The 14,738-nt window shown below is 37.0% G+C and overlaps 1 protein-coding gene across 2 annotated transcripts in view; it reads right to left on the reverse strand.

The window, feature by feature from the left end:
- Nudcd1 (NudC domain containing 1) overlaps nucleotides 1–14,738 on the reverse strand; it is a 63,538-nt gene that overhangs the window by 15,490 nt on the left and 33,310 nt on the right. The window contains exons 5-8 of one of the 2 annotated variants that reach the window (XM_028867946.2): nucleotides 11,601–11,783; nucleotides 9,122–9,329; nucleotides 6,074–6,218; nucleotides 2,703–2,828 (exon numbers count right to left, since the gene is read on the reverse strand). In XM_028867946.2, coding sequence (XP_028723779.1) covers nucleotides 2,703–2,828; nucleotides 6,074–6,218; nucleotides 9,122–9,329; nucleotides 11,601–11,783 — 662 coding nt within the window. The remainder of the gene's footprint in view (nucleotides 1–2,702; nucleotides 2,829–6,073; nucleotides 6,219–9,121; nucleotides 9,330–11,600; nucleotides 11,784–14,738) is intronic. The other variant, XM_028867947.2, reaches the window with a different exon arrangement.

Consider the following 14,738-nt stretch of genomic DNA (forward strand, 5'->3'; position numbering starts at 1 on the left):
TGGTCTAGTTTAGTCTGCCAGCCATGGTCAGCCTGGACTCTTCCCTCTGCCTGCTTTCCCCTTTATATCTACAATAAAAATCTTCTCCATGCTTCAGGAGTAGTCATGGCCTCCTCCTTTGATTTCATTTTTTTCATTCAGAAAGCAAATTCAAACCTTTTTCCAGCTTCACCACCGCTCAGAACTCCCTCCTGTAGGGAAGTAAAGCAAGTGGCCAGGCATGGTCTGTTTGGTGCCCAGGAGCAGACCTTAGGCCTGGGACTATGACAACTGACACACCTCTTCTTAATACTTTTAAAATAGTAACTAAATTTTAGAGTGAGTTTTGGAGGGACATTTAAGTTTCAACAACGTTCAACAGCCAGTTAGAAATGGACATGTACGGAGATCATTAAAGATGGCCCTCCTTCATAATCAGTAGTTTGTAAAATCCAACCCAATAATGCTACTCTGATTATGGGTCAAGAAACTGATCCAAGTCCTACCTCTGGCACTTGATAGAGACAGGAGACTCTGAACCTGCCCAGAAGGCCATTAAAATGGGTCACCTACCTAAGTCTACAGTTGTATGAAAGGAGTTCTGATAAAGAACTATAGCATGAATCTTAAAAGGTCTTGTTAATAAAAACAAACCTGGAAACAGGTATTGGGGTGAACGCAGGAAGACCAAAGAAGCAGAACAAGCCACATCCAACCTTACCTTGCCAGTTCCTCAGCTGATCGATGTTTCCTCAAACTGGGAGCCTCTCAGTCCTCATCTGGAATGAATCTTGGCTTAACTGCTTCTAAAAGTCTAAAAGCTTAACCAAGCTCTAGTTCCTGGTCCCCACACCTTATATACCTTTCTGGTTCCTGCCATCACTGCTTGGGATTAAAGGCGTGAGTCACCATGCCTGGCTGTTTCCAGTGTGGCTTTGACTCACAAAGATTCAGATAACTCTCTGCTTTCGAATGCTAGGATTAAAGGTGTGAGTGCCACCATTTTCTGACCTCTTTATATAGTGGCTGTTCTGTTCTCTTACCCCATATAAGTTTATTAGAGTGCACAATATATTGGGGAACACAATATCACCACAAAGAAAAAGCATATATCACCATCCCTTCTAGTAAACACCCATCCGAGTAGGCCTGTCAATTACTGGAAAAGCAACAAAAAAATAACCCCTGCCCCCCTACCCCACCCCAGGAAAAAAACTACCCCAGAACAAGCTGTCGGTTCTATGGGTTAATGGAAAGCCTTCCTAAAATGTTACTCTATACAGGGTATCTTTGGCCACTGTCTACACTCACTCCTTGAAGCTACGCTGCTTAGTAATGGACTTGGTCCATCCCTGCCTGCCCAGCCACTCCTGGCCTTGAAAACACTGCTCTCATTTGCAGTACATTCCCTATCATCCAAACAACATTCTGTGTCTTGTTTGAATTCTCTCAGTGGAGAGCATAAGAACCTGGGGGTCAGGAAAGTCTAGTGAGCATTCAGTGACAACAAGAATTAAAAAATCAGTTATCTAATCTCCTCCTAAGATTAAAAAGACAATTTAAATTAGATAAAGCAGAAAAATAAGGAGCAAAGTGAATAAAATTGGCAAAAACAAAAAAATAATGAAACTGGGTTATTTTATTAAATTAATTAAGATGATCAATTTCTAGCCAGACTGATCAAGAAATATATGACATATAAAAGAGACTTACCACAGGTTCTGCAAGCATCAAGGGTTTTTAAAAGGGACTATTCACAAGAACTTTCCCCAATATATTAGAGAAGCTGGATGGTATGAATAAATGACAACCACGCTTTCTCACCGGAGCCACAATCACTGAAACGCCATCTTTGCATGGAAGGGTGTTTGACTTGAAACAGCTGACAGAGTGCAGTTATTAAGAAGTGGATGTCTGACAGCAGCAGCCCAGAAGGTGTAGGTAAAGTGCAGTAAAGTGGGCAGTGACGGACACACAGCTATGTGAATGACGGTAGAAGCCAGTCTCCAAGAGCATTAGTCTATGACTAATTTGACTTCTCTAACTCTTATTTAAAGATTTCTGAACATAAAAAAGACTTTGCCTAACTAAAGATTTGTTGTTGTTGTTTAATTATTAAAGGGTGCTGGAAGAATGGCTTGACACTTGAGAGCACTTGCTGACTAACCATAAGGACCAGAGTTTGTATTTCAGCACCACATAACAAGCTAGGCATTCTGCAAATGCCTGTAACTTCAACTTTGAGGGGTCTGACTCCCTCTACTGGCCTCTCTCCAAACATTCCTGAGTACAAGCATGCATAATAAGCCATTGTTTTAAGTTATTAATAGCAAGAGAAAATGCTTACTTTTTCATGGTCAGTGTCAGAAAACAGGCATGAAGGAAGCTAATTATATATAATATATATATGTATATATTATATATATATGTATACACATACATATATAAATATATAAAACAGAGTCACAACTGTATATAAAAAGTAGGCAGAGGACAAAGCCTGGAAAAAAATCAATGCACAATAGTATTCAAACAACAGGTCTGCATTTTACTGCATTTGGTAGTATGGAAATGAGGCTACTTTGTGGAGTGATGAGATTTATTACACCCAATAAATATCAATCAAATAATTTTTGCAAAACATATATTTCATTCAATTTTTATCTGCCAAATTTCTACTTATTATCCACAGCTTTTTAGAATTACCATTATCAAAAACTTACCACATGAGTTGTTTTTAATGTATTGCCATCAAATCGGCATAAACTGGAGCTCTCTTCAAAGAAGATATCACATTCTTCTAATTCCTGAGCATTACAAGGAGGTTTTTCTTTATCTGGATTTGGATTCTTAAGCCAAAAACAAACAAACAAATAAATAAATAGCAAATAATATATCAAACAATAGGACATAATTTATCCATCTTTAAAAAAATGTTGTCAAAATGACAGATTCGGTCAGCTGGACACAGTGTCTCAAGCCTATGAACCCAGGACTCAAATGTTTGAGACAAGAGGACCATCATGACTTCAAAGCCAGTCTGGGATACATAGAGAGACAGCGTTCGGTCTGGACTGGAGTCCAATATCAAGAAACTAAAACCAATCAACCAACAAATTAGTCAACCAGCTAGCAACAACAAAAAACCCTTAGCTACTGTAAAATATTTTCTATACACTCAAAGATAAAATAAAAACTGAACATGATGAGATATGAAAGACAGGGGAAAAAAAGAACCTTAATGAACTTCTGGACATGAATATGCAAAGTGAGACTAGAAAACAAAAGTGAGCAATGTAATTAGCCAATGCATGAAGTATAAAGACAGAACAAGCTAAACACTATAACACATCAGAAATCACTGTATGTTTAAAAAAGTCAGAGTATAGCAAGTCAAAATAATAAGATTGCTGAAAAGTTGTAATAAAGAGAAAATGCTAAAAACAGTCAGTAGCAAATATTTTGCATGACTAAACACAGATACAAATAACTGACTTCTCACAGAAATAGAAACTGCTGCTACCACTGAATGATACTCCTAACAAAAGTAACTGAAAAAGGTTAAATAAGAAAAATACTTTTACCAACAAAGCTGAGAGAATGAATCCCCAGCATATATACACTACTGCAAGAAACATTTGGGGAAATTCCTAAAGCAAGGGAAAACGTCAGTGACGTCTGACTTGACCCAAATGGAAACCAGAGGAAATGAGGACAGGCACATAAGTTGAAAAGACTTCTTTTCTTCCATTTTTGCTCTTCTTCAAGAAACTGACTAAGGCTGAAAAATACTGAATTATTAGGGATTGGAGACAGAAATAAAATACATGACAACAATACAAACGATAAAGGAATGGATACATTACATAATTCTTAAGTTGTAAATGAAACAATACTTTTTTTTTTTTTTTTTTTTTTTTTTTTTTTTTTTTTTTGATTTTTCGAGACAGGGTTTCTCTGTGTAGCTTTGCGCCTTTCCTGGGACTCACTTGGTAGCCCAGGCTGGCCTCGAACTCACAGAGATCCGCCTGGCTCTGCCTCCCGAGTGCTGGGATTAAAGGCGTGCACCACCACCGCCCGGCGAAACAATACTTTTAAAAAGAGAAATATTAGAGATAGTTATTTAACATATATACACAAATATTCACCCAAACAAAAATAAGTATACATATTAATTATTTTAAAAATTAATTGCCTAAGCTACCTTCAAAGGCAGAAAAAGAACAAACTAAATTCAAAGTAAGCAAAGGGGCAAGATAAATTTAGCAATTTAGAAAGTAAAAAACTGAAAGTCAATAGAAACTCATATTTAAGATAAAACTCCATGTATTAAATTGAATAGTTAAAAACTTCCAAAGAAGGGAACTCAAAGCTCAGATGGCTAAAATATAACAGTGATACTATATAATCTCTTCCATGATGGAGGATGATTTCCCTATCATTTTATAATATAAGGATTATCTAGCTTTTACCTGTCATAGTAATTTACCATTTACCATTTCCCTAGTTCACTGATGTTAGATGTAGAAGACAATATTGTATCTCTCTATTGTTCAAATCATAAAGCACTGCTTGGGGCGTAAGTAACTTTTCTCATAAATATCAATGCTTCTTTGAAACCATCAAGTTTAAAAACACTCAGCTTAATTATCTACAGTCTCTTCTAGTGTCACAATTATTATATTCACAACAATGCTGGTCATAATAAAATCTACCAAGTGAATGAGCCTAAGGAATGAAGCTATTGTAAAAAGAGCTATGAAATCACACTTCGTATCCTGGCATATGAATTCCAATAATTCTTGAAATTGTTAATGACTATTGACAAAGATGAAACTTGTGTTCTCTATTTGGGCCATACTTCTTTTTGATAAGGACACTTAATACTTTTAATATTTTAATCTCTCTTTTCTAGACTAGGATGCACCTAACCCTTCAGGGTCAATAATTTTTCAGAATCTTCTTTATCACTTTAATTCAACATAGCAATAAGTCAGACAATACACATGCTGAGAGCACTTTTGGTAAATGATTATATTACCAATGTTCTAAAATATTGCTGAATGTTTTCAAATTTTCAACAGGTTATTGCAAGTTATTAACGTGGTAATATTTTCTACCCCGCAGCTGAATAAGTATTGTCAGGCCATTGTAATTATAAGGAAATATTTCATCCATTAAAACAATTCCTAAAAAAAAAAAAAAAAAAAAAATTCCTGTACTAGAAGATGGTGAAGTAGGAACAAACAGTAATCTTCCACATCTCCACAAATCTTAACTCAAGACTGGACTTGAGAAAAAAGGAGGAAGCACGCAGTGGCAATGGACAGCAATAAAAACAGACATAAAACAGATAAAGGTAAGAACACTGAATGCAGACTTACAAAGGGGCAAAGCTTTAAATCCATGAGACAAAAAGAATGCAGGACATTTACTAACACTGTAAAAGAGACATGGTCACTGTTGCTCTTATTTTATTTTTACCTCGACTTATCCTTTTATTAAACTTACTCTCATATAGTCAATAATTAATTAGGTTTTATATTGGTTATGCTTTGACTGTTCTAGTCATGATTGTGAGCTCATGATAACATGGGGAGAGAGGGATTTATACACTTACCTGGGAGTGGTATATGGTACAGCTCAGACCCACAGTAGTTTTACTTTTACTTTTATGAAGAAACTCCATAGTAATTTCTACACTGGTTAGGTATGCACTGAAGAGACATCTGTACACTCATGTTTATTATAGCACTATTTACAATAGTAAGTTATAGAATCAGTCTAGGTTATTAACATAAATTTGGCATAATTGTAATGTCTACTTCTGTCAACATTGGTTGATTCTTCTAAAGAATCTCAAGGTATATTTCTACATATTTTACACCATGTAAAATATGCCTTCACATTTCTATATATATTCAGAGTAAAACATAGAAATATTAGAACCTCCATAGTAAAACATTAATTAGGTTGATAATCACTTATCTGTGTCGTTTCTATTAGGAAAGGCACACTAATGCTTAACATGCATGACCATCATTTAAGATACTTCTGGATTCTCGGACAGTGCCTGACTACTGCAGTCACTTACCAGCTCGTCGGAGGTCAGGTGCATCAAGCGCTCTGCTATTGCAGCACATTGGGCTGGGTCTCTTACGAGTTCCCCTTGTTTGTCGCCAACCACCAGCTCTGGCCATGTCAGACTTTCATTCTTCTTAATCAAGGAAATCTCCAAGCTAAAAGATTAAATGAGAAACCTGATGCTACATTAAATAGTATACATTTAAACCAGATGTGGTATTTCATTCCAGTATCCCAGCACTCAGTAGACTCACACAGGAAAGAATCAAGAGTTCACGGCCACTTGAGGCCATGTTGTGAGAGCACATATCAAAATTAGAGAGAGAGGAAGAAGAGGGAAAAGGAAGACTAGAAAGGAAGAGGGAGAAGGAGAAGAAGGTAAATATCTGGTATCTAGAGAATATTTTACCAAAAATCTTACTCATTTTGGCTTTACATCTGATGGAAAAATCTATAATCCAATGGTAAGTAACCTAAACTTAATAACTAGACACTAAAGTACCACCAGAAATGGAGCATCAAATGGCTTGAAGACAGAATGTGGAATGGTTGGAAAGAGAGCATGTGGAAAATGCTGTTGGAACGCAGGTGTGCAGGGTGTCAATAAATCCAAGCAATGAAGTCCAAGCAGCATGGATCTATGTGCAGCAGCTGTGCAGCGGAGCACAGACAGCAAAAAAATGGCCTACAGCTAACCTCTCAGGACACAGAGCCAACAATTCACTACCATAAACCAGGAGCCTTAACATGTAGTTTTAATCAAAGACAGAGCAAGTGAAATTAACGCCAATGTTAATTTTTAAAATACGGATTTTTTTAAAGAACTGAAAACAAATGTAGGAATTCAAAAAAGAAACTTTGTAATACAGGAGAAATGTTAGTATAGTCTATATAACTTGTTTTCTATCTAATTCTATACATTTAAGCTGTTAAAGAGCAACTCCAAATGCACTAGGCAGGGCCAGCCAGAGACCCGCAGATCAAGAACTTAGGCTACAGGAAATAGAAGGCCTGGGTCAGAGCAGACGAGGACAGAGGAGGAGGCAGCTACCCCAAGTTTCTCTGGACAGGTCAGGCAAATCAAGTGGCAGGCCTTGTGTTGCTTCCACAGGAAGGAATCTTATCCATGAGCCAACTCTGATAAATGTGCACCACACTAACCCACATTCTAAAATACAGCTTCAAGCAAACAAATCCACCAGTACAATAATAACCCATTACTGCAATTATCAAATAGAACATGCAAACTTATCAACTATTCTTTAGCAAGGTTGTTATTATCATGAATTCATAAAATAATTAAAGCATTAAAAATTTTCTGCAACTATTTAAGAGACTATACAAAATAATATCACTTACAGAGCAATATGAAGTTCTTATCATTAACACTGAAAAATATCACCACAATCAATAATGCCCAGACTTAAGGAATATGCTAATCTGATAAAAATGACAAAAACAAAAACAACAACACTAGCTCATACTCACCTAGCGCTTTCCCATATGATAGGGACTGCCTTGGGAACTTCATGTTTTACCTCATTTATTGTTTAACACAACCAAATAAAGTTCTGTCTTTAAGTCCATGTTCCAAATATGAATGAAAAACACTTAAGAGGTTAAGTAACTTGCCAGACTTACAAGTTAGGAAAGCACTGCATTTAACAGTATGTTCTAGTTACCCATTTTATTTACTAATTTTTAACTGATAATTTTAACTGCTATCCTCAAACAGCTGTAGAAATACACAGTTTTTTCAAAAGAATTTGAAGATAGTTGTTTTCATATATTACAAAAAACAAAAAGAACAGTAAATTTGTGTATGATAGGCAATCTCTCTACCAACTGAACTAGTCCAAGTCCCTTGGTTATCTTAGGAATTTATAGGTCTTTTATGCATTGAAAATGTAAGTTTCTATTATAAATATTTTTGTAACTGTTCATGTCTTACTTTAAAAGCAAAACATTTTTAGATGAGCATAAAATTTCAATTTTTAAAAATTGATTTTGGCTTCTGGAGATAGGGTTTCATGTAACCCAGACTGACCTCAGACTAAAAGTATAGCTAGGCTGACCTTGAATTCCTGACACTCAGCTTTGCAAGCACTGGGATACAAGTCATACACACCACCACACTTGGCTTAACTTCTCAATTCTAAAGAGCAGAAACATTTTAGACCAAGTCCAATTGCCATGCATTTCTTATATGATTTAACTTTTTTGTGTACCAAACACAGAACACATAAAAGAAATGTAAGTGATCAATTTATACTGAAATAAAATTTGTTTCTCAAAATTAATTCTTCAAAGGTAGAAATCTATCTTTCATATATATTTTATATATGCAAAATAACAGATAATTATTCACTATAGCAAAAGAATGGAAACATTCTAAATGTTCAACAACAGAAAATTAATTGTTTTAAATGATGATCTACCTAACAGACTTAACTTTACAAAGACATAAGAAAGTACTGAAAATAATCATGTATCCTTAATGGGAAAAGACCTAAAACTCATTGTTTGCAAATGCGGAAAGACAAGATGTATAGCCATATATCAGAGATTTTTTTTTTTCTTAAAAACAAAATGAAACATTTAGTAGAATAAACAGAAAATGCCTCTAGAAGGAAACTAGTAACAGTAGCCAGAGGGGAGGATGCACCGATGACTGGGGGTACTAGTTGGAGGGAAACTTCTCACCCTATAACTTTTTACACTTTAAATAAATTTTAAAGAATGGGATATTATTATTTCATAAGTAAATTAAACTTGAAATTGTGTCTATCACAAAGCTTTAAGAGTATAAGTTAAACAAATAGTCTCAGCTTTTGTCATCACTGTATCTACAGGTGGTAATGAGAAGCAGGTAAGTGCAGCAGCGTCATTACTCTTAACTACAATTACTGTTCGATGGAGTTTCAGCATTTTTAATCTACCTAAAAAACCATCACTATGGGTGGACTATTATATTCATCTTCAATATAACTACTGTAGAGAGAAAAAAATAAAAAGTAAAATAAAAAATAAAATTTCAAATGTAAAACTACAAAAATACCTATCATTCTCCTTAATTGTCCATGTACTGCTTTCATGATCAATAGATGAATAGAGTTTTCCTTCCAAAACCTGGATTTCCTTCAGCATAATGTTGATGTTATCAGGCAAAAACTGTATCTGAATATCTTCCTTAGTACAGTTTTCTGGAAGCCTTACTGTTACTGTCAAATCATCGTCAGTTTGTTGCCAGTAATACAAAGGTTCTACTGGAAATAAGAGAATGCATTATGTAATAAAAATTAGATACAACATAACAAACTTAGACTTCTAAGAGAACACCTAGCCAAGTCAATCAGGATATTTCCTAGTCAGAATCCCGCTCACACATACACCAATTGTAAACACACGAGACGTCAAGGAATTTGACACAAAGAGTTGTAACCAATACACATGGTATTTTCCTCTTTCAGGCTCACCCAACACATTAAGGGATGGGCACTCATAAATACTGCTGACAGCAATTCCTTACTGCGTTACTTCACTATCTGCTTTTCTCTACCGCTCCCTTTCTTCTCCCTCTTATTTACAACACATGCAAGCGCGCGCGCACGCGCGCGCGCACACACACACACACACACACTCACCAGTCTCCCTGAATTGTGAACCTATCAGTTAACTCAATATAATCACATAAAGGATAACTTCTGACAAACAATGAGGATAAGAGGAACCTGTAAAATAACATGTGTTTTTAGTGAAAATAGACTAAAGAAAATGCAGAATTTCTGAATCCCCTCATCACAGGGAGTACATTAACATTTACATTTCCCCTGTTTTCTTCTGGTGAAGGTCAAACCTGGGGCTTGCACCTGCTATGAAAGCCCTCCTCCAGTAGGCTGTTTCAGACCTTTTTGACTGTGGAAAACTTGAGGTGTCATCCTGTGCCATTAGAGATTATGTTTACATTTTTACAAGAAAATATAATTATTTGTCTTATTATGATGATACCAAATAGTCCAGACACCATTTTCCATGAGGTTTACAGAAAACGAAACCAGTTTCTATTCTCAGAAGTGTTAAAAAATGCTAATCAATCAAGTATATGTAATTTGAAATATGTCTCTTTTCCTTTATCATTGTGAAAAAAATCACAAATAATAATAAATAAATTGCAAAAGAATTCAAGATGTAACATGAAGCATCAACAAGAAAACTAGCAGCTGAACTACAGTGACATAAACACATACAGTACTCTGCCGGGACTGTGATTGGTGCTGGTCCCAACATGGATAGAGACATCTCAGTGATCAAGGCTCTCATTCCTTCCTTCCTCCACAACTGCTCGGTGAATGAGTTCTAAGGGTGTGTAGACTTGATACATGAGCACTGACTTGGTAAGGGCTTAAGCACATTTACCAATGAAACAAGGTTAGGGAATTCATTGAGAGAAGTCCCAGTCTAACAACGTGTGTGTGTGTGTGTGTGTGTGTGTGTGTGTGTGTGTGTGTGTGTGTGTAAACAAGGTGGGGGAAGGAGAGAAGGCCTCAAGGCACAACTTTTTCTATCTAGAGGCTCATACATTTGTAAATCTGGGGAAATACTTTTAAATATTGATTACATTAGTATATTTAAATATGGTTTGAAGGATCCATTTTTTTTAAAAGTACACAAATATACTGAGGACACTTTTATGTTAAAGCTTTATTTATTGCTATTTAATATGTATGTGTGCTTGCATATATGTTTGTCTGTCTGTCTGTCTGTATGTATGTATGTATGTATGTATGTGTAAATGTGTGCCTGGTGCCCTCAGAAGCCAGAAGATGTCAGATCCTGAAACTGCAGATAAGGATGGTTGTGAGCCACCAAGTGGGTGCTGGGTACCACACCCAGGTCAGCAAGATCAGCAAGTGCTCTTAACATCTGAATCATCACTGCAGTCCTTAATTTTATTTCAAATAATTTAATTATTTCAAAATAAAAGGTAGATGCAAAGAATAATATGCAACTATCAAACATTTTATAATTCTGTTAAATATACTATTCTCTGATAGGAACAACAATATCCTTTATTTATAAATATAAGCTTCTTCCATTGTTGAGCTTTTCATTCCAGGGCATGACCTCATAACCTTTATGCACTCACTCAACATTGAGAAACACAATGATTCGGCCCTCAAGGAACTGTCAGTTTAGTATGAAGGCAAGAATATGGATATTACATCTTATTTTAGAAGAACACTATCATACTGCCTTATCCATTGTTAATATAAACATTATTTATTAAGTATTAAACAAGGAATCATGTAAGCAACTTCAATTTCTAAAACACCAGATAATTACAAAATTATAAAGGTAAACTAGTCCACATCATTCAAGGAGAATCTTCCAAAAAGATGGGGGTGGGTGATATGAAATAAAATTAAGAGTAAGCATCTATTGTGCCCTAGTGGGACGCATAGCATCTGGGAGGACAAAGTAGACATCCATGTCTATGTACATAAGTACGCATGAGCTCCCCCGATGGGCTAAATTACCTTTGATTTTCTCTGACCTGTCTTCATCCATACTTTCTTCAAGATCCTGATCAACTGAAATAAACTTGAAGGACTTGTAGGATACAATCATTACACCGTTTCCATTGGGCTCAATAGCAGCATAATGCGGCACTGACTTGCCACGGAGAACACGACGCTTGGTAATTTCATACTTTTTACTATCTGCAGGAAAATAAGTATTATGAAAAGCTACATTTTAAAAAATCTTTTGGTAAGAATAAAAAATCAACAACTTACAGCGACCAAGGCAGCAGCACAGTGGGTAAAGGCTCTTGCCACCAAGCCTGATGGCAAGAGTCTGATGGGCAAGACCCACACGGTGGGAGGAGAGAACTGACTCCCATAACTGTCCTCTGCCCCCCCTCTTTCTCTCTGTCTGTCTGTCTCTCTCTCTCTCTCTCTCACACACACAAACACCTGACAATTTTACCTACCTCAAGTCCTACTTTAAAATACTGAAATTTTTGATGAAATTGACTCTCAATTGTACTGTCTAGTGCAGCAGCCACTTGCTGCAAATGGCTGTTAAAAGGAAGTCCATTTTGAAGCTCACTACCTCAGTTACTTAGTCACATTCCAAGTGGCTGATCCCAGTGAATGACACACACACAGCACATGTCTAACCTGCACATGTTTCCTCTGGAGAACAAAGTCTAGACCTTCAAAGGGACTGACTACTTTCCCAGCATGTATGTGACAGGTACCTTTTGAAAAGAGACACTAGCTTAGATCGAGGGGAAAAACGTGGAATGAACTATTTTTCTCTTGTTTTAGCTAAGGATAAAGAGGGTTTCTAAAAATGAAATATTTTCAGAGCAATTGATTTTTATATACCAAGATAGAACTACATAATTATTATAATCAATAATGAAATAACAGAATTTAAAACCTTTACAATAAACACCAATTTAACTAAATTTTAAAGTTTTAATAAACTTATTCTCTTATGAAGACAGACTGTTTTCTACATACTCAAAACACTTCAGATGAAAGAACCACTCTCTACCCAGAACCCCACAGCCCCCACAGTTGGCTGGGACCCAGATCAACCCTTACGAGAGAATTAACACAGAGACCCACAACTGGACAGTGTGCAGACAGTGAGTGATGTTGGAGAACTCAGCCCTAAATGGGATGGCTATCAAACTTCTCCTTTTATGGCTCAAGGATTGTCTTGGTTAAGGTTTCTATTGTTGCGAAGGGACACCATGACCATGGTAATTCTTTTTTTTGTTGTTTTTTTGTTTTCAAGACAGGGTTTCTCTATGTAGTTTTGGTGCCTGTCCTGGATCTCTCTCTGTAGACCAGGCTGGCCTTGAACTCACAGAGATCCTGCTGGCTCTGCCTCCCTAGTGGTGGGATTAAAGGCGAGCGCCACCACCGCCCTGTGACCATGATAATTCTTATAAAGGAAAACATTTCTTTGGGGCTCGCTTATAGTTCAGAGCTTTAGTCCATCCATTATCACTATGGCATGCAGGCAGACATGGTGCTGGAGAAGGAGCTCAGAGTCCTCCATTGTGATCAGAATGCAACAGGAAGTGAACTGAGACACTGGTCATGGCTTGAACATATATAAGACCTCAAAGTCCAACCCTTCAGTGACACACTTCCTCCAAGGCCTCACCTACTCCAACAAGGCCACACTTCCTAATAGTGCTACTCCCTATGAGCTTATGGGGGTCAACTACATTCAAGCTACCATATTCCACTCCCTGGCTCCCATAAGCTTGCAACAATATAGCATTATGTAAAATGCATTTAGTCCAAGATCAAAATAGACCTATGGTCTATTACAGTCTTAACAATGCTTTAAAGTCCAAAGTTCAGTCTCTTCTGAGATTCACACAATCTCTCAACTGTAATCCCTTATAAAATAAAAATGAAATAACAGATCACACACTTCCAACATATAATTGCAGAGGATATTCATTACCATTCCAAAAGTAGGGAAGACAGCATAAGGAGGAAATACTGAACCAAAGCAAGACTGAAAACCAGCTGGGCAAACTCCAAACTGCATCTCCATGTCTGATATCAAAATTACTCTTCAGATCTCCAATTCTGTTCAGCTTTGTTGACTGCAACGCACTTCTTTCTCTTGGGCTGGTTCCACTCCCTGTTAGCATCTCTCCTTTGCAGATATCCCACGACTCCAGCCTCTCCAACATCTTGGGGTTTCCAAGGCAATCCAGGCTACAACTCACAACTCACAGAAAATGGCCTCTCTAGGCCTCCATTCAGGGATACCTATGACACATACCTGGCCTCAGCGGCTTTCCTTAGCTGCAGAGGAAGATTCCATGATGCCTTTCTTTTATCCTTGACTCTAGAACATGGCTGAAGCTGCAGAGTTCTGCTGCTTACTGGGCTGGAATATGGCCCCCTTGTTTAATTATATCTTCATTGGCTTTCTTTTTTCGAAGGTTACCTTCATGGCCTAAGCTTCACTATCCTGGAACTTGCTCTGTAGAACAAGTTTGCTAGTCTCAAACTCAGAGATCTGTCTGCCTTTGCGTTCCAAGTGCTGGGATTAAAGGCGGGTACTACCATACCTGGCTGTAAGCTTTTCTTTAATTCCTTTCCACAAATTGAAAACTTTGCTGGTTGGGATCTTGCCCTGAGGTTACCACTCCCTTTATTCCATTTCTTAATCTGTCTATCTCCTTGAACACAGGACTTAGCTCCATTCCACTTCCTGGTGCTCCTTTTCTCCTCAAATTTTACACTTTCTATTTTTCCTTGCTCAGCTTGCTCCTTTTCATTATAAATCTTCATTAGATTTAACACTAAGAACCATACAACAGAATCCATACTAGGCTGTTTTTGAGATTTCCTCTGCCAATAGAACTAATTTAAAAAAAATTCACTTTAGTCTCAGGCAGACTCTTTAGACAAGGACAAAAAGCAGACACATTCTTCACCAAAATATCACAAGAATGATCTCTAAGCCACACATTAACATTCTCCTCTGAAACCTCTTGAGTCAGGCTCCCACAGTTCAAACCACACTCAGCACCACTGTCTTCCATGCTCCTACTAGGATGGCCCATTAAGCAGTGCTCAAAGCATTCCACTGCTTTCTAATCCAAACTCCCAAAGTTCAAATTCCTCCAA

The sequence above is a fragment of the Peromyscus leucopus genome, chromosome 20, assembly GCF_004664715.2.
Source record: "Peromyscus leucopus breed LL Stock chromosome 20, UCI_PerLeu_2.1, whole genome shotgun sequence".
NCBI classification, from domain to species: domain Eukaryota; kingdom Metazoa; phylum Chordata; class Mammalia; order Rodentia; family Cricetidae; genus Peromyscus; species Peromyscus leucopus.